General features: G+C 28.2%; 1 protein-coding gene across 11 annotated transcripts in view; it reads right to left on the reverse strand.

Moving 5' to 3' along the window:
• Positions 1-26,384, reverse strand: part of LOC106690572 (no circadian temperature entrainment) — a 59,447-nt gene that overhangs the window by 12,470 nt on the left and 20,593 nt on the right. For 4 of the 11 annotated variants that reach the window (XM_067046511.1, XM_024360588.2, XM_014436045.3 and 1 more), the window contains 16 exons: positions 24,263-24,425; positions 23,737-23,885; positions 22,405-22,686; positions 22,185-22,326; positions 19,744-19,837; positions 17,912-18,056; positions 17,691-17,821; positions 15,188-15,343; positions 14,608-14,774; positions 14,352-14,393; positions 14,172-14,274; positions 11,799-11,915; positions 11,534-11,665; positions 11,263-11,439; positions 10,372-10,539; positions 8,941-9,088 (listed from right to left, as the gene is read on the reverse strand). In XM_067046511.1, coding sequence (XP_066902612.1) covers positions 8,941-9,088; positions 10,372-10,539; positions 11,263-11,439; positions 11,534-11,665; positions 11,799-11,915; positions 14,172-14,274; positions 14,352-14,393; positions 14,608-14,774; positions 15,188-15,343; positions 17,691-17,821; positions 17,912-18,056; positions 19,744-19,837; positions 22,185-22,326; positions 22,405-22,686; positions 23,737-23,885; positions 24,263-24,425 — 2,316 coding nt within the window. Of the gene's footprint in view, positions 1-2,457; positions 2,597-8,162; positions 8,719-8,940; positions 9,089-10,371; positions 10,540-11,262; positions 11,440-11,533; positions 11,666-11,798; positions 11,916-14,171; positions 14,275-14,351; positions 14,394-14,607; positions 14,775-15,187; positions 15,344-17,690; positions 17,822-17,911; positions 18,057-19,743; positions 19,838-22,184; positions 22,327-22,404; positions 22,687-23,736; positions 23,886-24,262; positions 24,426-26,384 lie in introns of those variants that run through there. The other 7 variants (XM_014436094.2, XM_014436085.2, XM_014436111.3 and 4 more) reach the window with 7 other exon arrangements.

The following is a 26,384-nucleotide window of genomic DNA, read 5'->3' on the forward strand; positions in this document are numbered from 1 at the left end:
ACTGAATAAATAAATATTTATAATGACATTGAATAAATTAATAATTAAAGTATGGATGTGAGGTTCCTAATAATGTAATATAAACCATTCATAATATACTGAATAATATTCTTTTGAACCAATAAAGTAATATAATGCAGGATTAATAAGGACTATTTCCATATTTAGTAAGGCTTTCAACTGAAAGGTAGACAACATGCTAATAATAGACATTTGTTTTTTGTTTCTATTTTCTAGGATAATAGTAGAGATTTTTATGGAGAATACTTTTAATACATATTAATTGGCAAGTAAGAAAAGAATACTTTAGTAGTATTCTTCAGAAAGACTATAGTTGGGATGTGGTAAAAGATAAAGTAAATAAAACTTCTGATATATAAATCAGCATGGAACAACTCCAGTTTGAATACTTTAAGTAAGACCTAAACATTCTTTAAATCTTGTTTCAATAGTCAATTTATACACATATTTTTGAACCGTAAATTAAGAATAATCAAGCATATTTTAAAATACCTATTGATATAGTTATGGCTAAGTGTTATTTAACCAAGAAAATTTGCATTCAATTCTTTAAATTTGTCGATTAATAACAGGCACAATATAAAAAAAAATAAAGTAGTTTTTTAACAACAGTCCTTATAACATCATCAGATTCCAGGAAATAGCAATCATGATTTTCATTAAATATTTTAATTTTTTTTTTGTATTAAAATTAAGGAATAATATCAATGAACTATGCTGAAATAACTTAATAAAACTAAAATTTCTAGTTTTAATAATTTCCTTTATTCATTTATGGGCAAAATACTTTGATTTAAATAATTTTGTCTATGTAAGAAGTGATCATAAAGAATCCCTATTTAATTATTCAGTTGTTTCAAAATTGGACATATAATATAGATTAGTGAACAAACCTGATTACAGAGCTTTAAAAAAAACTTTATATAAAAAAGATTATATTATATACAGTTCATATGATAGCCAAAATGCCTAAGGGAATAAAAAAAATTTATCAGGCTTCTTCTAGGCAACAGTTTTAAAAGCAGATTCTGCAGCCTACTTAATTTAACAACTATAAATAATTTCCACTTTAAAATAATAGCTAGGCGCTGAATCATATTTGTGTATTAAATATTAAAAAACCTTATCACTTGAACTAAAATATACTTAAATTAACATAGTAGTTTAACATTGTCGAATGTGCACCCAGTTAAGGATATTTATTGAGCGAAGTATGCTATAATCTAAGCACAAATACATTTTGTTTAAATTTAAATAAATTAATAATTTTATCAAAATCTCTCCAATTTAGAACACTATTATTACATATGTATATAACTGATTGACTCGTTAATAAACAACAGATGCAGCTATTATATTATTAAATAACTACCTTCATATTCAAATAATAATAGAAAAAAATTTAGTTCATTTACTTACCTCCAAGTTATGCTAATTCATAATTAGTAAGATCAAATTTCTCTCTCAAAAATTAAGTGTTGATAAAATAATTTAATATAACTTGAATGAACAAGGTATACCAAATTAGTAAGTGTTATTATGATATTGAGCCATGAGTTCAAGCCAACCAGTAAATCAATGATTTTGTGAGTTATTATCATTACTCAGAAGGGTGACAACATATTTGGTCATTTTATTTCTATTTCACAATAAAACCTTCAGTAAACACATAATGAAATGAATACACCAAAAATCTCAGAATAATCAAGATGCACGACTGGTAATATTAATGATTAGGAAATATTTTTGCAATCTATCACCACAGGAAAAATGTTCCAAGATAAAATATTATCATAAGAATATTTTTAAATAAAAGAAAAAAAGTATGAATTTTATTTTCTTGAGTTCAGACATAGTTGTAATAATAATAAAAAATGGCACAACTAATGTTTCCTTCAGTAAATCAATCAAGTTTTATAGTGTAGAGAATGTTAATAAATTCCAACAGGACAAGGGCACTAAAACCTACATGATAATTATTTGTTTTATAAAGATTTTGGTTACTTTTCTGGATCAGATTAATTATTAACAAATATTAATACTATAATATTAAATAAATAACATTAATTTTAGTCTTAGCAAAGAAAATTTTAAAAATTCTCAAAAACCGAACAAAGTATTATTGGAAAACAAAATTAACACATGAGTACATTATTAACCAAAGATTTTTCAAATAGAAGAAAATGCATTAACAACCAAGTATCTCGAATTCATTGTCACACAACACTTTCAGTTTCAATACTACACAATTAGAAGGTACCTTGTACTATTTTATCATTTCTAATTTGATTTATACTTGCTAAAATTTTGTTTTGTTAGCAATGGGGCATTACACTATAACTAAAAACCAATTACAGAACACAAAACTGTGGTGTAAAACATCATAAAGATTTTCAAAAGTTTTACTAACAACTAAAATGAATAAAACATGCACAGTAGTAAAATTATTTATTTAATGTAAGAAAGGAATAAATCTTTAATGAACACAAACAGGAACACAGAACAGCTTATAGTGATAACTCCTAGGTGAGATAGTTTGAAGCTCACGATATAGCTACACACTGGCAGATCAGAACTGAAAAAGAAATGTCGAGTAAAGTGTAACACAACCTCAAAACAATTACATTAAATGAGTCCTTGTTAATCTTATTTTAGATAGCATAGCTGTTGGACCCTAGTAGTAAGGAAGATGTATTTAAAATTTAACACACTTCCTAAGGCAAGCAAAGGAAATGTGTTTAATACAAGTTTAAGAGAGAACACTTTATTATTTTAATGTTTGGTATCTGATATATTAATCTATTGTTTACAAAAGGAATCTTTTAAATTTTACACGTGCCAGTAATTAAAATCTATGAACTTAGCAGTTTTTAAATATTTATTTTATGAAAATATTTTGAGTATTTTATATATAAACTTGATTTTCAAGATTGAACCAAGTTTGAAATTGAAAATCACTTAATGGAAAAAAAAAATCACCAAGAGAGATGAAGTTTATCATACTAAATATACTACTATATTTCAGCAACAATGAATGCTTTAAGCATGAAAAAAAACTACAGAGGCACATATTAATAATTTCACGATCAATTATGATGTATTCATTACTATAAATCTCCACAATAAACAATCAAGAATAATGAAATAAATAATCCGGATACTGATAATGAGACAATACACTTTGGTTAATGTCATTAAGTCCCAGAGTCAACATTAGGATCACTTTCACTGTTGCAATGTTGGCATGTGTAACACCGTTATATTACCACATCATTTGTTGGTGTGACCGATTTACAGGGTTCAGGTTTATACTGTTTGATGTAGATCGCAACACAGACCCCAAGCAATGTGAATTCATCAATCCCTCAAGCATATTCGATTCATAGAATCTACATATGTCAAGCTTTAATAAGCTCATTAAAATGTTGTAGTGTTTTTGATACTATGATGTAATGTGGATGGCGTACAATAGGCCTTTTAGGTCGCAGTGCTTTTAACCAAAAAAAACACTGTTATATCACCTGTGGGTAAACCGTTTAGGTTCAGCACCCAGCCTCTATAATGTGGGCAACTCTTCATCCTTTATCCGCAAAAGATGGTTTGATTTGATTTTGCAACAGCTTTTTGTCCACATTTTCTTTTTATTTATAACAATTTTTTCTGAGTTTCCTTTTTGATGTGGACTTTAGACAGACATACCAGTTGTGGAGTTAAAAACTATTTTTTTAAAATAAACAAGAAAACTTGAATCATATGTTACCCAATGAAAGATTGAAGAGGATCCAGGAAACAACAACAAAACCTGACTTGAAACATTGAAACCAAAATATTTTTAAAAAATGAATCTTATATAAAACTGAGCAGGTTAAGAAATATTACTATTATTATTTATAAAATCATATTTATATTAGCCAAGAAACATTATAAAAAATATATACATAAAAGAATTATTCTTTTAGAAAATACTAATAAATAATGAATAAGTTCAAATGAGTTAATCATGTTTATACAATATATATGAAGAAAGTTAATACAAAATTCCATGGCATACTAGAATGATTCAATACATCATTAATAATCTAATGTTCTCCATAAAAGATGAAAATTTACATAATTAATAACCATTGTCATATTAATATGTTGTCTTGATTTCCTAACTCTTAAAAAAACCAGCTAAAAATGTTTTATTTCATTTAGAACCGTGGTGAGTTACAAATCTGCCAAATGTTAAAAGTAATTCATGTTATAAGATTATTAAGATCATAAATAAAGGGGGAAAGAAAATGGAAATTATAAATTATAAACTCTTTATTTATGTCCTCAGGTATTTTTAAGTTTAAATAAACTCAAATCACTTCATGTGAGATAGAAAGAAGCTTCTCACAATATAAAGATATTTTTAAAAATAGTCAAAAAGCTTTACTTCATTACTTACGATCATTTAAAAAAATACTCATTTATTCTTATTTGTACTCCTAATCTTTGGTTAGAAGTCTTTCATAGCTCCCAGCAGTTAATTATTTCAGTTAGTTTGGAATTCAGCCTTCATGTATTAAAATTTATCAGTTCAGGGAATATGTAAGTATACTAAGTTTGTGTAGCTATTTGTGAGAAAAATCAACTGCTCAGTGTTTTAGTACACCTTTTTGGAAAGTAGGAGCTAATAATTTATAAGTTTTTAGTTTAGTGAATTTTTAAGTAGCGATCTGAAGAAAAAACATTATGAAATAATAAACTGTTCAAGTCCTCAGACATTTTTAAGTTCAAATAAGCTCAAATTATTTCAGAAAGAAGGTACTCACAATATAAAGATTTTTTTCCCTCAAAATAGTCAAAAAACTTTACTTTCGATCTTTTAAAAAAACACTCATAAGCAAAATAAGGTTTTATTGTTTTTAAAAAAGAGTTTGTAAATATATTACATTTTATAATAAATATTTCACCTTTATTTTGTTAAATATTAGCCATTTTTAAATGAACATTATCTACTATCTATCCTACTTAAGATGGTTCATTTTTTTTAATAAGTCAGTTATTGGTTTGGATTTTAGAATGAAATCAGCAAAAATACAAAAATTAAGAACAATATGAAACAGTACATTACATACATTCAAATTACTGTCCATTACTAGCAACAATTTTTTCCCATCTTTCTAGCAGCAGCGTCTGGCTAACACAAGGGAAGAAATCTTCCTCTTTTATGGCTATCCATGAATAGACCCAAATTTTCACTATATTTATAATCAGAGGGGACTATGTTTGGTGAATACAATAAGCAGGGTTAGATTTCCCAATGAAGTGTTTCCAAAAAGGTTTTGACCAGCATCCCAAAATTTTGCCATATCTGGAGTTGTATTGGGCTGGAGTTTTTCCTAGAGGGCTCAGCTCAATCTCACAAATTGTGTTCGCCAGAGGACTCTAGTATTAGTTTTACTTGGTTTGAGGTAACTTTTACCCTTCCTCTGCGTTCTTTGTCTTCCATACCAAATTCATAGTTCTAAAACTGTTTAGACCAATGACATCTCTCACTTTAAGTAGCCTCAATATGTGCTCCTGCAAGCAATTAATGTCCCAAAGCAGCAGATATCTTCAAAGTAATCAAGTAAATAAAAAATACTCACAAATGCTTATTCAGCACAAAATTTGATATTTTCATAAAAATAATTATGTGATGCCGATATGGAGTACTTCAATGTTATATTCTTACCACATGACAAAACATAGGATATTACGTTTTACATCTGATAATTTCAACAAAACCTTCTGGAGGCACCACCCTTTGTCTTAAAGTGGAAACTTATTTGTGTTGGTTTGTAATTCAACCTTCCTATATTAAAATTTCTCAGTTAAGCAAATATGTAAGTATACCAGATTTGGTAAGTGTAATTATTTGTGAGTTAAATTAACTGCTCCATGTTTTAGTACACCTTTTTGGAAAGCAACAGCTAATAATTTTCAGTTTAATGATTTTTTAAGCAGCGATCTGAAGAAAAAATAGAAAAATAGTTCTTTAAGCAATAAAGATGAAAGAAATCTGTTTGCTAATCTCATTTATATTAAGGAAATACCACTCACTGGGCTAAATGAATCTTACCCCAGTGTAAGATACTAAATATGAGCGACCAACAGGGCTGTAGCCGGCTCATCTGAGAAATACTGTACTGAGGTGAGTAAATAGTTTAGAAATCATCAAGTGATTAAAAGATATTAGTCTTCAATTATCAATATAATTTACACTTGCTTAAGTCAATATAAAACTAGGATCTTTAAAATGTGTCAAACACGTTTATGAAACTTTGTCACGTTTTCATGTGGGCAAAGTCGTGGATGATGTATTTAAATTGGTTGGTGCTGATATTTGTGGCTGATCCACTTTAGTGTCGGTTTTTTTGGGTACAAATCAAAGGAAGAGATCAAAGAGAATTCGAGGAGCAAGTGCCTTTGATACACTAACATTAATAATTTGAGAACAGCCAACAGATAGATATCTTAGCTCTTCTATATTTAAAGAATTCTCTCAAATATCGGAATCAATTATCAACTCAAGTTTAAGTTTATATATATTTTAAATTCCTATCAATTGGGTATGAATACAGCCTTTAAAATCTTTTCACCCAACTTTAGCGGTATATTGTTCATTAAACATAACACAAATATACTTGTCTGGGTAATTAAATGGAAAAGTATCTGATATAAATACAAGAACAGAGGCTAAAAATTTCTCCAACATAGATTTTTATGATTTCAATTTATTTTTACCATCAACCACTTTATCTGCAAATATTTTTTAATCAGTAATAAAAATAGTTTAAATCAAAAGTAAAGTAAAAGCCACAACAATTTGAATGTTACTTAATGCCTACTTTGTTTACTACCTACTATTCAAAGGTAAAAGCAGTTTCCAGCATGAGGCAAATACGTTGAACTGGGGTCAACACTTTGATCGCAGGGAAGTGAGAAACCACTTAAAAGCACTTTTTTTTTTTAAATTATATTTTCTTTTAATTTAAATAAGCATTACATAAAGTATAAAATATAATATAACGCCACATAGTTTTATTATTTATTTTTTAAATTCCAGCAAGTGTGCAGCCAATTAGGGCTGTCCTTTACTCAGTTCAAAATAGGCCAGATGCCTTTGCAAATTTGGATATTGTGCACGGATCAACCGTTTTGGAAAACCTGGAATCTACGATACAATCTCATTCAAAGTGAGGAATCGTACCCCAGCCAGTGCATCAAATAAATGAAGTTTAAATACCTGTTTTTTTGTGTTTTTTTTTAAACCATGACGACACATTATCGTCACCCACATATGCCACTGAATTTATGTATGCAATCAGCTGATACAGCAATGTTTTGCAGATTTTTTCAACCACATTTTCTATAAAACATTTAAACATGAAATAATACAAAACAATGTAAGTTTTTTTTTTTTTAATAATAAATATTTTTAAAACCATTTGAACATGTATAAAATGTTATTGGAGCGTGTAAAATAAAAGAATACATAAAAGTAAATAAATTCTTTCTTTTTTTTAAGTATATTGTACTTCAAAAATAAATTTTTTGAAGGAATGTAAAAATCATTAAAAGCGGCAGAACCCAGAACAATCGTAGCTGGTCCAAGCTAAGACAATACTAAACACGGTTTCAAATAATTCAAGATGAAATGGAGGTGTTAGAGCTCTTCCCAACACTCCAGACTCAAACTAGAAAAGTGACTTCTCTTGACGACATATTGCCGTCACAAGTTCTCCCAACCCACTATGGCTTGATGACACTGCCGTCATCTGCAGTCAAAGCGTTAAAAAAATTTGTTTTCCGTCTTTATAAATTTTTTATATGGACTACGAGATAGGTTAAGGCATAGTTAATAATTTTCATGATCTGAAATCTAACTATAATAACTAACTCGTAAACCAATAAAATACTAAAATATTTTAATTAAAACAAAAATATTTTTTTATTTTAATTTGATGTCCATTTTAGAAATTTTTAGTTAAATAATTATTTTCTAGTCCATCAATCACTGTGCACTCTTAAAAATACTTTTAACATAAAAATATAAATTTAACTGATAGGCAGTTAAAAAAGAACTTTGCCTTCACAGACTTAAAAGAAATGAATACAACAAAAAATAAACAAGATTACAAATTTAAATTTATTTTCATAAGATATATAAACATCTAAATACAAAAATTATTAACAGTTTACGATATAGACAATATTTTATATAAATTTATTTTTTCACAACTCATTCCGTATGACGAAAACTAGTTCAGTTTTAGAGGAAGTCCATAACAATTAAGTGTCAATCAAGTAATTAACTTAAATTTTTAGTTTATAACTTATAATGAAATTCTTGAGACACTATTAGCTTATTTGAAGGACCTAAATAATATTATATAGTTCCAATACAGTTTATCAATATTACAATGATAACTTTTTCCACTAAAGTCCAACTACAGCAGACAAACCTTCCTAAATTAAAGCACACATTACTTGATCAATAAAGCTTTAAATAACCACAAAACTTGAAAGCACTTTGTTCCTAATTTTCAATAGACGTGTGAAAGTCAGATGATAGAGGGACGTAGGATGTAGAGACAAAATCTTACCATTCTCCTTCTTAGAAGACTTACAAATCAGAAATTTGTCAGTACTTTAAATAATAGGTTTGCTATGCCAAGAAGCCTAAAAAGGAAAGGAACACATAACAGGCGTTTGAAGATTTAACTTTCTTTCTCATATATGATACATTTTAATAGCTATTTAGAAAGAGAACACAACACAAAAATGAACCATTAAAAATATCAAATAAAATCAAAAATTGCAAGTCTATTTTCCTAAATTAATTATATTTCAAGTATGAAAGAGATGTGTTTTCTTTTGAACTACAAGTAAATAAAGAAATACCTGCAGAACCTGAGTAATATGATGTTGGAGGCTGAATTGTTGGAACAACGTTGTTTGCTCCATGCCTCTGAACAAGTTGGGAGTTCTGCAGGAAGCTTTGAGGGGGTAGAATCGTAGTAGCGTCATATGGGATAAATCCAAGTTGTACCTGAGAATTAAACAAACAATAAAATTATTTTAAGTTAATTTATAATCAATATAATAAAAAATAGAGGGGAAGATCATGAGTATATAAACTTAAAGACAACTAGAAGATCAGTCTTAAGATTTAAAAATTAATCTTAAACCAACTTAGGATGTAAATTATAAAAATAAATCTTAAATTTTTATTTTCTCAGATAAAAGCCATTTATTTCTTTTTTTTTTATAATACTGTAATAATCATGTAACAAATATTCAAGTCATGTATTGTCATATCGCATACACTGGATATCGTTCATAATGACCTCCAATGGATGAAGCTCATTAAAGCCAACATTCGTTTTAACCAATCACTACACCCATCATGTTAATGTAAAAGAACAGTTTTTAAAAATTTATTATTGCCACCTAACACTAAATTGCTTTATTTAAATGATTCACAACTTCATTTTTTGTAAAATAATAAACATACACAAAAGGGGAATATATTTAAGATTTAAGAAATGGAAATCATTTTACCATAAATGAAGAAAGATGGAAACACTAATACAAAATATTTTCTTTTTTTAAATTTTAAGCTGAAAAATAATCTCTTAAAACTTTTTGTTTTGTATTTTTTTTTTTTTACATTGTTAGTAATTCCTAATTAATATGTACTTAATTGATTACCTCAATACTTCTTCACAATTTACCCTACCTGGCCATTTCTGGTATAAGGAATTAAATATTACTTCGTCACAAATCACAATTCTAAAGCTGTACACAAAGGTAACAATAAAACTAAATTGTAACAATTCATTAAACAGAGATGAAACCACTCTTTCCTTCAAAATATAGGATGTTTAAAGTAAAACAAACATTTTAAGAAAAATTAGGATTCTCATTTGCAAGGCTTCTGCGAAGATTCCGAGAAAACTGTTGCTAAAACTGATTTATCATTGTAGTTTTGCCTAATCAATAGTTATAGTAGTGGTTACTATAGTTGGCTGATCAGTAGTTATAGCAGTCATTACTATATTGGGCTGATCAGTAGTTATAGAAGTCATTACTATATTTATAATTACATTGCTCAAGGCTCTGCAAACCACAGGTCCAAAAATATTTGTTATTATAGCTGATACATAGTTAAATGGAAAGGTCTTTATAAACAAAATCCAGTGTATTTAATTATCAAATACTGACATGAGTTGTAAATAACCACTTATTGCTTCATTCAAAATGAATTAATCTCTCCACCAAAACAAAAAAAAAAAACTTGCACTATTTCAACATATACAATTAATTACTTACTTGAGATGGGACTGCCGATGACTGATAAGCACCTTTAGAGCCGATGGCCCCAATAGGAGGTTGTGGAGATGATTTGACACTAGCAGACATCAGTGAATTTGACGAGGAGGTAATAAGAACAGTAGAAGGGCTGTTACTTAACTGCTGGGACTGACCATAGGCAGATGGCTGTTAACAATAATTTTAAACTAGAGAATACAATTTAAGAGTTCATTAATTAATCATTAATAGACCAGATAAATTATACATTTACTATTAGACTAAAAGGAGTTATTCATACCTTAATAGTTACATGTTTAAATAATGAATTTATTATAGACAAATTAATTATAATTTAAATAAAGATATAACTACTAAAGCAGTGAGATATATTATAACTAGAGATGGAATTTTAATAGCTTTCACACATTTTTTCTTCAACATATACATACATGTTTATGCTTCCTAGAAATATTTTAAACAATTTTATTCTACACGTTTTTACATTTTTCTTTTTACTCAGTACTTTGTTTATATATACAATTTTTTTTTTTAAATTGGAAAAAAAAATTAAATTCATAGATAAAAAACCACAGCACAGATAGTTAAGAAACTAGTGAATAATTTCTTTGAGGTCCTTTCAAAATATCTTTTAAGCAACCTAACAGAGAAAAAACTTCTTACAAGATATCAAAATAAATAATGTCTATAGATATTTAGTTCCAAAAACAAATAAAATTTAAACATGATTTTTAAAAACATAATAGGACAGAAAACAAAATTACATTATTCTGTGCATTGAAATAAAACTTAATTGAACTTAAAAAGAATTAATAAAATTTTTTTTTTATTCATTTCATGGACCAAGGTAAAAGTTGAACTAAAATTATTATGTAACAATTTAATATATACCTGTATTCTATATTGAGATATGGATTGGAAGACATCTGGAGGTGGATTAGGTGGTGCAGCAGGTTGCGGTAAGTGGTACAAGCTTTGCTGACTGAACGCTGATGTCCCACCTAGGCTTTGACCCAATCCATAAGGAAATTGAGAGAAACCAGATCTTGCTTGTTGACTTCCTATTACCTGTAAAATACAATTTAATTTTTAAAACCTTATCAAGAATAACATATTTTAATACATATTACACGTAAAGATGAACAAAGATTAAATAACTTACAGTAGGGCCCCCGATTGGGAAGGAATGATACAGTTCGCCTTGATGACTGGGGGGAACTTGTTGCCCACCAGCCGGAGAGTTTATCAGGACAGCTGGAGGTGAAGGTATAGCAGATATGTTACTATACTGTGTCTGTAAAAGAATATTAAAATTGATACAAATCCAAACAGCATAAGCTTTAGAGTTCAAAAATTTAACAGATAAATTAAGTTCAAATACAAATAACAGCTAAAAAATACGAAATTTGATAGTAATGAATGCAGACCTGGTAATTGAAATGACCCTGCTGGGTGAACGGTGGAGGCGGAGAGGAGAGACTAGGTCCCCCGGAATGTGTTCCTATTGCTGAAGATATCACCGCCTGTTGTGGCTGAGGCTTTACCTTTAAAAACAACTGCATTAACTCAAAAGTATAAATAATATAATCTAAAAATAATATTATACAATTTATAATCTTAAAACTTTCTTGAGAATGGTAAATTTTTTTTAAATAAATAATTTAATTAATATCCATTTTAGTCTCAAAATATTTTATTTTTCTTAAGTCCGACGTTTCGACCAATCCGGCCATCATCAGGGACAATCTACTTAATACAATTTTGGAATTATACAATTTAAAAACTTAACTCCATGCAGGCTATTCTGCCCAGATCAAAACAACAATCTCTAATTAGTCAAATATTCACAAGCATTGTTGTGATAAAGTTATTAAGGAATAGTGACTGTGATAAATGATTTTAATTTTGGTTTTAAGTGAATATTTGACTAATTAGAAATTGTTATTTTGATCTGGGCAGAATAGCCTGCATGGAGTTAGAGTTTTTAAATTATATAATTCCAAAATTGTATTAAGTAGATTGTCCCTGATGATGGCCAGATTGGTCGAAACGTCGGACTTATAAGAAAAATAAAATGTTTTGAGACTAAAATGGATATTAATTAAATTATTTATTAAAAAAAAAAAAAATAAAACTTCTTATTCATACCATTCATTACATTGGGAGTTAGTGGTTTAGGTAGAAAATTTCATAAGGGAACTGTTTATAATATCAATTGCAATCCAGTTTTGAGCCAGAGTACTGTAAGCAATAAAAATTTAGAAAGAGAATTTTATTCATCTATATGGCAAAACCTCAAGCGTGCTTATGCAGAGTAATCATTGTCATGACAACTTCATACACATGGAAGCAAATGAACTAGACCACAAACTACTTTCTAGGTTACCAAAAAAGAATTTCTTTTATCACTGGAGTTAAGCGGAAAGGTAAAGTACCTTTAAACGAATAAGGAAACATTTCAATACCATTCCATACCTGGTCTACTTAAGGGAGAAGGTGACCATCTATAAAGATATTGTCTTGAGTATTTGGAGGATCAGAAATATTATACAGGAACAAAAGAGACAGACTATCATGCAGAGACAGGTTCTGCTTTGAATCTGGAACAGGACAGGAATGGTTCCAGGAAAAGCAGTTATGAATTCAGTATCTCACTTGTGGAACATATAGTAGTGGACAGCACCAACCTGGAAGGACAGAGATTTCCACAATCACCGAGTAGAACTTTCTTTATCGAAAGAAGAGAACTATCCTATCTTCAGGGAATTTATATGCAGGTAGGAGGGTGAGAGCCCCACTAACTTTACGTTGGGAAGGGTTCGACGTACAAGTATCAGTAAGCTACCAGACGAAGAGAAAACAAGGGCTAACTGAGACCAGAAGGGCTGTACCAGTTATTTTCTTATTTGTTAGCTATTAAAAGATGAATGGATGTTAGAGATAATAATTTCTCTGCATGTTTGGACTAGTATGGTAGTTATGTTGTTTATGCTAGCTGCTTTATGAAATTTTATTGTTCATTTGCTAAATCAAAGTTTTCAGAAGAAAAATCCTTCTCTTCTTACTTTTGTATATATATATATTTTTTTTTCAGTTCTGTGATCACAAATTCATTAAATACGTACAGTAACAAAATATGATTTTGGGTTTGTGAATTTAGTGACGTCTACTTTTTTATCGATTATTTCTCATATTTATTACTGTTTTTGCAAAATTTATTAACCAATTATTTGATTATCTACTTCTCCTCAAACCATTTTTATATTTTGTTTCTTCTAATACTATTTTGATGCATAGTCACATCACAATAGTTTGTTAAATATTCTCTCTAGGTTGTAATGGAATTTTCCATTTATTTTGTAATCACTGTGTTCAGTAAGATTTATAGTAAGTAGAAAAATTATAATTTTAAGTTAAGATGAGGTCAGAACATAAATAACTAAAACTTATCAGTGTGAACATTTTGACCAGAATTTCCAGCCTTTATTATCAGGGAAGCTATAGCAAGAGTTTAAATTTTTTAATTTAACAGTCTGATAAAAACTAAAATAGGAACTACACAACATGATAATACAGTATTAATCAATTCCTCATAATATATCTGGTTTACATTTATTCTCTTTTAACTTAGATGTAAAAGTGACAGCTAATTAGGTCAATGATCAGAACACATTAGTTGAAAATATTTGTTCTTTGAAAAAAAAAAAAAAATTGTAAAGTAAAACAATACGACTCATCAAATTTATGATGCTGGTATTGTATTAAAATGACTAAGTAATTTAACATTATTGACAATTTACCTTACATACATTGCTGGTTGCATTTGATGGATCCTGTTTAATTATGTTGGCACCACCACTAGTAGCATAACCAGGTGCACTGCCTTGCATCTGAGGACCAGCACTAAAACAAAATCTTATCATGTAAATCTCAGCTATAACATTTTAATATTAAATATTGTAATAATGGTAATTACTTACATGATGAAGTAGTTTGTGCGATTTGCAGAGGGATTCTGATGCCTGAGTCATAAAAAAAAAAAAGCATAAGACATTATAAAATATAACACTTCATTACTACAGTAAATTTTAAGTCAAGTATAGATTTATTGGAAAGGATAGCAATGTGAGTTGGGTATATGATATAACACAAATGTATATATGCAACAGCTAAAACGTTTGTATCTGCCAATAAAGACAGGAAGGAGATAAAGGTGAAAAATATTACAAAACTTACGCATAAACATCAGGTGTTGTGAAAGAAGTATCATCGACTTGATGAACAGATGAATGGTCCAATGATGTATCGACAGTGGAACCAAAGTTCGGAGTAAATGATGAGGAAGTGGACACAACCTCATCATGGTGCTGATGTTCCATCATTGAACCTGGTGTTTCCCAAACCTTTAAATGGAATCGGATAGTTAGAAAAAATAATGTATTTCTTTCCTACACAAAAAATTAAAGATATAAGTAAAATATTAGTTGACAAGATGTGAAGTTTAAGTATTGTTTATTCCATGAGAATGAAGAAGAGAACTCTTAAGAATGATTAAGTTCATCAGCTAATCCACTGATTTTAAACTGAAAAGTAATATTTGATAGGAACTTTATTCAAAACAGTTGATAAGTTAAATGGAAAAATAAAAAGAACTACTAGCTAATCACAAATGTTCACAATAATAAAAACTGAGGTTTTAATAATTCACTATAAAACATAGAATCGATATTTGGAAAATATAAACATTACTGAAGTGAAAACTATCATTATATTATTAAACATTGAAGCAGCTTCATTAGAAGTGATGTATATTTACCTTTTTAACAGAAGCGATCTTCTGATTCAAATCTGCAGCTGAGTTTTGACCTAAGACTTGGTGAATTGATCGAGGAATGTTACTCTTGTCATCGGTCAACTGGGAGAGATCAGAATCAAATGCAAAATCCAACTTCATGTCTGCATTATCTTCACTCTAAAACATAATTCAACATTGCTTAGCATTAAGTTTGAGTAATTGAGTTGTCGTATCCCACCAGTCCTACATTTCAGGCATCACTTCTATCTTTATTATAATTAAAAACCAAAAGGTTTTAAGAGTAAAAACTATTAAAAAAGAACTTAGAAAAGTCATACCGTTATAACGGAGAAATTGGATCCGAGATAAAAGAGTAATATAGCCAGAAAATCATTAGCACTAAGTTTTACTGTAAATAATTTTTTTAATTAGAATATTTGTTCTACATCAATTCATTAATTGGTGATTCAAATTAAGTTCAATTTTTTAAGGTAGTAAATTTTCAAAAAACCATACATAATCAGTTAAAGTGATCTTTAACTAGTAATATAGGATGTGTATCCAACATTTAGCTAAACTTAAAATGTTTTCTTTTTAATTTAGAAAAAAAAAAAGAAGGCTAACAAGCTACAAAAAGAAATGAATAAAATACATCAGTAATAAATAGAGAATAAAAGTAAGTAGTAAAAATTGAAAAAGACATTCTTGTGTTAATCAGAGCCAAATTAATCATTGAAAAGCAGGAAGAATTTGATATTTTTGTGCATACGAAAATACTTCGCAACACAGTATACCAAATAATTACCCACTACCTAAGACTCGTCATCAATTTTCATCATTTTAACACAATCTAATAGTATTTGAAATAGTAACAATTGAAAAAGGTTTTAATAAAAGATTATTACATTAAAAATAGTTTTAATGTGACATAACTATTAAAATTTTTTTTTTTCAGAAATAGGTTACACTGATTATAAAAATTTTGGAAGCACTTTTTCAAATTTAATATGAGATAAAGTTTTATCTATTATATACATCTAAGTTGGAAAAATAAAATTAATTAATAATTACATGGATTTATTAAAATAAATAAAACAAAAATTCAAAATTAATTTCATTAACTAAACAACATATTACCTAATATGAACAATAAAATAATTAATTACCATAATAAAATATAGTTTTAATCCTGAATTAATTGCACTTATACTATATACTTTAACTCAACTATATATGAAATAAATAGTCAGAAGCATGGTGATAATGAAAAATTTTGAATCTAACTTTTTGACAGATATGTTTCAAGGTCTTCAAGAAATCATTTTAAAGAAAATTATAAATCAAGTATACCAATAATAGTATTAATACCATAATACTCTAGAGATAACATTACATTGATCAGACGCCAAAGTCATCATTGGCAAGCAGGAGAGTTGGGATAGATCATTGAGCAATTGGAAATACTCCTTAAGCACAATTCATCACACTACACCTGCAGCCTGAGACTCGTCATCAGGTATCATCATTTCAAATAAATATAGTAATATTATCTTCTGAATTGACAAATTTAATATAAAAACTTTTAGTTTTAACGTTATAAGCACCAAATCACTCGACTTTTTACATACTGGGGATAGTTTTGATACATTTCAAATTCTTTGAACTAATTTAATTTCATTTAAAGTAAGATATTTTTAATCCAGCTTTATGATTTAGAGAGGCACCACAGACTTGCAGGTTTAACGTCTTCATCAGTACAAGAGGATAACTACAGACGAGGAGACAAAATAAAAACTAATTCAAATTCTTACAAGTGGAGCTATCTTATTCAATTACAAATCGGAGACCTAAACAATAACAAAAATTAAAAAGGGCCACTAGCTCCTCACGTATGGAATTCGATTGCAACTATAATTAAAGCACAGACAATACTAGGGCATTCTAGTTTAAAAATTAAATGCTGTTTCATCAAAAGGACACAAGTGAAAGAAGAGGGCTCTTATGTGTATCATAACTTATACTAAAAAGATAGCTCAAACAATATATATAAAAAAAAATAAAAAAATATGGCCTTAATGAGAAAACAAGTCTAAAATTTAGCAAAAGTAATAATGCATTTCCCGATACTTGGGGTAGAAAGTCATTAAGCTATAGTTTAAGCCTAGGCTTTAATTCTAATTTAAACTAAAATTTGAATATTAGTGACTTCTTTTAGCAGTAACTTCAAGATCACCTATCATGAAAGATTTAACTTAATACTTTAAAATTTCTAATAATCTAAAACAAAGATTTAAGTCCGAACTAAAATATTAAGTCACTCGCCGCCCAGGATGGATTATTACCACGGAGTATGTTAGGCTGTTTTGAAATTTTGAGATAGTTTATTAATTTCAATAACCAATCGATAAAAAATTAAGCATCAATAAAATAATTTTACTGTACAATGAAATTCTATTGATGGATTTTATTTAATGAATCAAAATTGAAGAACTGATTTAAAATTTAGCTGAAAGATTACACATACCTTACTGAAAGACATAGGCATTTGTATAGGCTCTTGAGGTTTACTTTCACCAGGTTTGATTTCATTACCTGGTTTAAAACCTAAGCCCAAATGAGCTCCATCTTCCAATTCTTCATCTAACTTACGTTCAACTAAAAAATGAATGATACTCAATAAATCAAACTATTTAAAAAAAAAAGGATAAGCCAAACACTATCCGAGATATAATCCATATAAATTACCTCTTCCTTTATCTATTCTCTGGCCCTTAATAGGATATTTACTTTTCATGTTCATATCATTCGGGGCTACTTTGTAATTAGTATTTTCAAAAATAATAGTCTGAACCGGAGGTGTCGTTCCGTCCAATAATGATTTTTCAACAGCCTAAAATTTTTTTAAAACATTAAACATGATTAAAAAAAAACAAAACAACAAATTATGACATGCATGAGCATAAAACCCATAACATGATTAAAAAATCTAAGCATTGCTAAAATAAAACTAAATTCCCACAAAAAAATCACAAGAACCACGTCATTTTCTGATCTAAAATATCACATTTTAAAAATTAACACTTGATATAACATGTTATGAGTTGGTTTAATTTAAAGAAAAATAATCAGAATCAAAAAGAAAAATTAGAGAAAAGAATAGAAAATTCGAACTGCAATGGAAATTAAAAAACCTTTAGTAAAATTATAAGTAAGTAACTGTTAACTCTATCTCTATGATATAAATATAAAAATTATGGATTTATTAAGTATCAATTACCATGAAAAGCAGTTTTAATTAACAATAAAAAAAGATTAAATATCATTTGTATAATGTTTAATTGAGGCATTAGATTAAAAAACCAGAAGTCTATAGTTCAATTTTTAATTTTCTTTGATCTAATTTTTAACAGTTTTTGACCTAGATTATCATGAAGTGAGAAGATTTCTTTTTAAATTAGTTATATCACGTTTATTTTAACTGTTTTCAGAAGAAATCCTTTCATTACATCACATCTAGAATTCTATACTTTGAGAAAATTTATATTTAAAACTGAAAAATAGGTTTGGCTGGTTGTGGAATGCAATTTTATGTCTGCAAATAAAACCAACACAAACATTAAAAAAAAAATGTTTAAATGAGAGATGAAAATGAATATTTGCTAAAAAAAACTTTTTAGGCATGGATTCATTTCAAGCCTGCAAATAGAACTAACACAAACCTTTAAAAAATAATTTTTTTTAAAGTTTCCAAATGAAAGATTGAAAATAAATATTTAATAAAACGACTATAGAACTTAATATTTTAACACTACTTAAGATAGGAGTGCAATAAATGAAAGGAACGAACTAAGACATTATTGTACAGCCAATCAGATTAACCTGGGACCAAGTAATAGTGCCAAAAAAAAAACTTGTATATTTGAAATTGGCAGAATTGAACTAATTCGATCATAGACAAAATAACTGGGAAGGTCATATTAAACTGAAAGCCTTAGAAGATTTAGATAAGATAAACGAATATAATACTATAACTTTATCAAAGGCGTGACATCATAATAAATCTGTTCTTAACAACACAAAGAAATTAGACAAACAAGTTTGGCTAGAAATAAATAAATAACACAAATTTACTTAAAAAGAGCTAACCAACAGTGTTGAGAGCATGTTCAATAAATCATTGAACTTGCATTTGTTTAATTACTAGGAATAGTTAGTTAAAAACTATCACGTGGATATCAAAATAAACTTAACATCGTTCGCTCTTAGTAAGCATTCCATCAAATATGAGAATTCATTTTATCAAGTAACTTGAGTGCCAAAATGATAAATATGCCAAACTAGATAATCTAAATTTTTGTTTATCATACTATCAAATTAAATATATTTTAAAAATATACTACAGAAATAGAAAAAAAATTACACTTCACAATTATATAAATTTTTAAGAGTTATAAATATCTCAGAAATTATTATATATTAAAGAAATAAAGAAAATTTAGCAAAATATATTTAATACACCAAAATTACATACATATGCACGATTATTGTGAAATTAATGAAATTATAAAGTTAGTTACCTCTCTTCCCATTTTTGAAAGAGCTTTTTCGGCGCTAGGGCTACCGGTCTGGCTGCTTGTTCCTGATTGGCCATGGTCATTCAGTTCTATAACACTAAAAAAGGAAAATATGATAAAAATAGAGGAAAAACATCTATAAATATTGAAGAGATATTTATTACATCTATGGAAGTAATTGGAGAATTGAAAGATATAATTTAGAGCTGTATACAAAATATATATGTGCATGGAAAGAGGAGAATGTCACAGAAAATTTGAACATTATACCAATAAATATTGTGTAGCAACAAGGGTCTAATTATTGTATTATTCAATGATTGGATGTTTTTAATTAAATAAAAATAAAAAGGTTTAAAGCTTATATTTAATCTTAGTTTAGTATTTTACAATTTAAAGGTTTAATTCTCTTTTACTCGGATTATTATAGGAGTTAAAATATATTTTGTAAGTAAATAATTCGTTTGAATCCATTAATACAGTTTTAAATTCTTAAATTGGTCAAGGTCACAGTTAAAAAAGAACTGCAATGCTAACTTGAGGGAAGGGATGGCAGTAGTATCACGTAAATGTGTATACTGTAAAAATACAAAAGAATTAGAAGTTTACTTATATAATTATAACGAACAGTTGCCAAGTAAATTGGAGTTCATAATGTTAAAGCGTAATAACAAGTCATAACTGTAACAATAGGAAATATTCAATTTTTAAACTACCAAAGGTTATTGTTGATTCACTGAAACGCCATATAATTTTTTTTTTTTTTTTTTTTAGAAGAAAGAGTACACTTCTTGGAAAGCTTTTGAAAATGTAAATGTATATAGGGAGCGTAAAAGTACAAAGAAATCAAGTCAAAGAATTGATATTATCATGGTACAATGGAAAATGAACTTAAACAATATGTTTTTAATAAGTTGAAAACAAGTGAAATCAATTTGAATAACATCTGTTAAAGACGTTGCAGATACGAATCATCACTAGGGAAATGCTTTGTATCTCAAATATTATGACTTTTCTTTTATGATTATATTTTTAAAAACAGTAATTTATGTACTTATATTAGGGCAAGGTATTTAGACCCATTACCACATAAAATTTAAATGATTCCTACTACTCATTCACTGACGGAACTACTGCAATAAATAAAATTAAATATTTTAAAATTAATATATTTCTTTCTTTTTTTTTGCATTATAGAGACTGTCTCCCTGTCAGCATTTATAGCAAAAAAAACAACAACATACATTTCATTTACAGACGTAACAATATATATTTAATAGTGCATATACATGATTATCTGAAGAGTAAAGAATATACCTTGAAAAATATTTTTAGGAAATAGCTTCAGAAAAATTAGGGTAATAACGCTGTAGTAGACAAACCTATTCATAAAGAGCAGTGGTTCTGAACTGCTGGTCTGCAAGAACCTTTCAGTGGGCCCCAGGAAGGATTTGATAGTAAGTATTTTATGAATAACTTCAATTAAAACTCCTTTATTCTTATCTTGATTGATGTTATATTGTTAGCTAAAAAGTTGGAACTAGTAAATATATTATTTAAGTGCCTCAGAATACACTTTTAAGGTATCTAATTATCAAATATTTTTCAAGGGAACCCTCTTTTGGCTTAAGTCAGAAGTGGGTGTGGGTCGCAGACTTTTAATTTGGGAACCACTGATATAGTGACTAAACAGGGTTGTGTTACAAAAACTTGATTATCTCAATACAACTCCTAGGGGACTGAGAGATGCTTGGAAATTAATTCATTACTATTTATTTAAATTTTAATCATTAAACCCATCACTTTTTTATTTTACCTAAAGTGAAATTGTCTTATTCCTCCATTAAAAACAGTACTTTATGAAGTCTTTTAAAACAATATTTCATTGAATGATTTATCACTGAAATAAATTCTGCGGTATGCCAGCGCTGTTTAATAACACAGGTTCATTCATTCGCTTTTTTCCCCCCTACCAGTCTGTTTGTTATGTTTTACTGAATAAGTTTTTCTAAGATATATAAGGCCAACTCCAATCAGAGGTTGTTTTCCTTGCTGTTACCAAGCCGATTATAGATGTTTAAGCAAAATTCTTACAAAGGGATTCAAGAAACACTTAGTAGACATTGTTCATATATTATTGTAGGATTTTGATAATGAAAGTGAAAATTCTTTTTCCTTTTTTATAATTATTAATTTTTTTTTTTTGAGAATGCTCTCTTCACACTAAAACAAAAATGAAATAAATAAGATATTCAGAAAACAATGATGTGGTTAAGTCGTAAAAGCATTAAATAATTCTTCAAATTAAAATCAACTATCTCTATAACTAAGCACAATAGATTTAATATGGAAGATGAGAATGTTTTGACAGTCTCAACCAAATAGGCGTTAAATGATTATTTAATTTACGAATTAAGTTATGTATAAAAGGAAAACATATTTACTTCTTATCCTGTGAATTAGCAATAGAAGGGGCTAGGTGCTGCAGGTTAGCAGGAGGTGGTGTTGTTCGTAAAGCGGCGGTAATTGGTTTGTCCCAGGCATTCACAGGTGGAGGAGGTGCGGGAGCAGGGCAATTTACTTCCGCTAAAATTTAACACGTCAAATGAATATTAAAAAAATCAATATACAAACTATTTTAAAATGAACAAATCAAAAAATTACTTCGAATTGGAAACATGGAAATATTTTGATTGTTGAGTTTGTTCATATCAGAAACTTCTTGATGACTCTGTTGCTGTTGTTGCTGAAGATATGCCATCCTCTGCATCCTTGGTGGTTTATTGCTCCATTCTCTAGTGAAAGATTTGCCTTGCGAACCCTTCGAGTTTCCACCTTGAGGTCCTTTACCCTTATCTTTACCTCGGTTCTTTTTTAGCTCTTCTTTGCTTAAAGGTCTATTATCCTTCCCAGTCTTTTTACTCCTTACTTCTTGAAAACCATTATCTAAAACAAAATCATTATTTATAATAAAACATGATATTCTTGCTTAAAATTAAAAAAGTTAAAGTAAGGCATTTGCCTCACTATGGCATAAATCACAATTATAAGCCTTCACAGTTCATTTTGGACATCAAATGAAAATAAAAGTGATTGTTCCAAATTTACAAATTGTTAAAATATCCTTTTCCCAATAACATAGTTTAATAACATCATGTTACAATAACAAGAATATCTTTATGGACATATTTTTGAAAGAAGCAGAGTTGTTATAAACAAAGTGTAATGCAGAAAATAGATTAAAACACAGACATTTTAGAGCTGTTACGATGTGTTACTTTTTTTTTTAATAAAACCAGAAACTAGGATGTAATTTTATTTCACACCAAATTAATGTTTTTGTCACTACTTTTATAAGATTGAATCAAGTCCAATGATCTAAGAAAATAATTGAAACATTTGTGAATATCTATCGTGATGTTAATCCTTAAAATAATTACTAGGAAATATGCTAAACGATTAGACATATCGTCATAAGCCTTTATAAACTAACTTGTTTCTAACTTTTCAACGTTTTGGGCATTTTTATCAGCAAGTAGTTGAAAAAATAAAAATAATAATACTAATAAAACAGCAAAAACTCAAAACAATACCAAAATTTATTGCTAGCACAAGACAAGAAGATTACTAACACAAAGCCTTGAATCTTCAAAATACCTGTAAGGCTTTATTTAGGCAATTTTCCGATTATAAATGGGGAAAAAATTGCTACATATGATAAAACTAGAATATTGTCCGCATGGAATCAATAATGTGAAATGAACTATCAATGCAATGCTATAAATTGTATCAATACAGCCCAGATAGATGCTAAAAATACTTTTCGAATGAATTAGTTAATATCAAGTTCTTAAAATAAATAATATAACACTAGTTGGATAACCACACAACAAGGAAGACAAATAACTTTATTATTATAAGTATTCATCCCTAATATCCAATTTTATAAGATAAATTAATAGATGTATAGCAATAATTAATAGGTAATATACATACTTGTATGATAGACATCGGTGTGGTTAGTAAGATGTGTATTGTCATCATCTTCCTTATTTAGTCTGTCATCAATTTTACCTTCTTCAAGACGACTAGGTCTACCATTTAACTGGCTTGAATTAAAAGGTCCTCTCTTGTCATTATTCAACCTAAAGTAAAATTAACACACAATTATTAAAAAAAAAAAAAAAAAAAAAAAAAAGCTGGATCAAAATATAGTTACAAAAATGCATCTCCAGTGACCTCATATTAAAACAATTATCTCTTAGCTTAGAATATGTGTCTGAAATAATAGAGCTTAAATCTTGGTTGGAAAAATAGGTCGGTAACTATAATACAATTACAAAACCGAGAATTTATTCTTGTAGATCACTAAATTGTATTATGAAATTATACTAGTTAAATTTAGTGATTAGTAACAATTTTCCTCTACTTTAATACCCAAAAATATATAAAAAATAATAAGGAACATTTTGTTCCTTTAACAATTACTAAAAGCTGTAATAAAAACTATTTAACAATGTACCTTTGAGAATTTTTCTTATTTAGAAGTCTCTGCTTTCCTTTAGCTTCACTATCACTGCCTTCACTAGTAGTCTCCCACTCTTCTTGATCACGTTTCATTTTACCAGTTTTTGTTTTGCTACTTCTACTACTGTCACTATCACCTTTCCTCTGGTCCTTACGGCCTAATTTAAACAAAAAATTATTTAAGATGATTTATGACATCATTCTTACTTTCAATTCCAAGTAGAAGTATTTTAATCAATAACCAGCATGATGCATATTTTTTTTTTTTTTTAAAGAGACATTTAAGAAAAACCCTACACCTATTAATGATACAGAAGAAATAATTACTTAATTAAAATTGTAACATTTTTTTTCCTTTATTTTATTGCAATAGCAAGAAAATATGATGGAAAGGAATAATAAAACCATAAGAACTTAAGTACTACTTTTCATACAGTTCATCCTTTCAACTATAATGTTGGTCAAGGGGATATAAAACCAACAATCCGCATCCTTGCTTGCATCATTCAAAATACTTTAGAAAAGATTTTCTGAATTTTTTTTTTTGTAATGGGTTTTAACTTCTATTTTCCGAATCTTATTCCTAGATGCGATTAATAACTGGAGCAAGTGTTTGACTTTAATTTAGGACACATCTTTCTTATTGCAAACAATCCTTAAACAAAATACATTAAATAGAACAGAGAAATTGGACTTGACTACAGATGAGAAAGCTGAATAAAAAATGAAAACATGACAAAAAAAGCAAATTACAAAAAGGTTGGCAATGTACTTATTTCCTTTAATTATATTTTGTTCAACAATGGGGAGTGTATAAAATCATCACCTTAGGAGCCTCAAATATCGATAATAAATACTTCTAAAAAACATTAATTAAATTGAAAACCTCCGGTCCTTCTTTCACGATTATTCCTAACTTGGCTGAGTGAAATAAAATTGTTTTTTAAATACAAATTATCTTTCAATTAAATTTTCAAAATGGAAAAAATTAAGGAGTAATAGAAAACATAGGACAACATTGAAAGAAAAAATTAACATCCTAGAGTGGCTGAAGAAGAAAGATGAATGAACAAGCTTTTCTTGATCAGAAAAATATTTGATATTTGATTATGACAAGAAAAAACTAAACACCCAAAACTGAGTTACAATTATTTGTCAAATGTTCTGAAAATGAAATATATTTAATATCAACCAATAAGGTTTATACATACGTAAGATGCAACAGTTCGAAAATAATAAACCACTAAAAAGATAAAATTATAATTTTAGTTTATTTTAGAACCTATTAACCTAACCTGTATTTAATATTAAAATGATCTTTCAAACTACATATATTTTAATAAATGGAATAAGGTCCGGGTGTGGTCAAGTAAAACTTAAATAGTAAATGGGAGTACTATTTTTATTGGGCTCAAAAGAAAATAGCACACCCATTCAATATTTGAGTTTTATTTGACCGCACCTGGACCATATTTCATTTATTGATACACACGGTCAATCAGCAATCTTCCTGTCCATATATTTTAACATACCTATAATTATATCAGTACCACAAAACTAGCAAGAACCTGAAGAAGGAATATGATAAATATGCTTGTTTCTAGGTCTTGATCTATTCCTTGTGGGAATATTTAATACTGCACCGATATCAGGAACTGACAATTTAATACTTTCCGGATGAAGAGGGGATGAGTAGAAAATGGAAGCCTAACCAAAGTTACGAATAAAATCAAGTCTATTGTAGTTAATTATGAAGAGATATAAAGAGTGCTAAGTTAGCTTTTGAACCAAATTTATAGAGCACAGCTAGCTAGACTAGTGCCTTATTTGATGAAGAAATATTGATCTGTATATACAAATGTTTATTCATTGAACACACAATACTAGATAATTAAACACTGATATTAATAACATTAATTTTGAAAAAATTGAAGAAAGAAATACATTGAAGTAGGAACATCAATAGTGGTAAAAACGCATTGCTGCTCTAGAAGAAAAATAGTGCAACTGTAAAATTTTATGAATTTTACACAACTTTCACTTACCACCCTACATATGCCCCCACCCCAAGTTTGGGTAGATGGTGTTTAAGTCATCACAATTTTTGTGATATATGT

Source organism: Halyomorpha halys, unplaced genomic scaffold, assembly GCF_000696795.3.
Source record: "Halyomorpha halys isolate HHAL.00 unplaced genomic scaffold, Hhal_1.1 Scaffold51.1, whole genome shotgun sequence".
Taxonomy (NCBI): domain Eukaryota; kingdom Metazoa; phylum Arthropoda; class Insecta; order Hemiptera; family Pentatomidae; genus Halyomorpha; species Halyomorpha halys.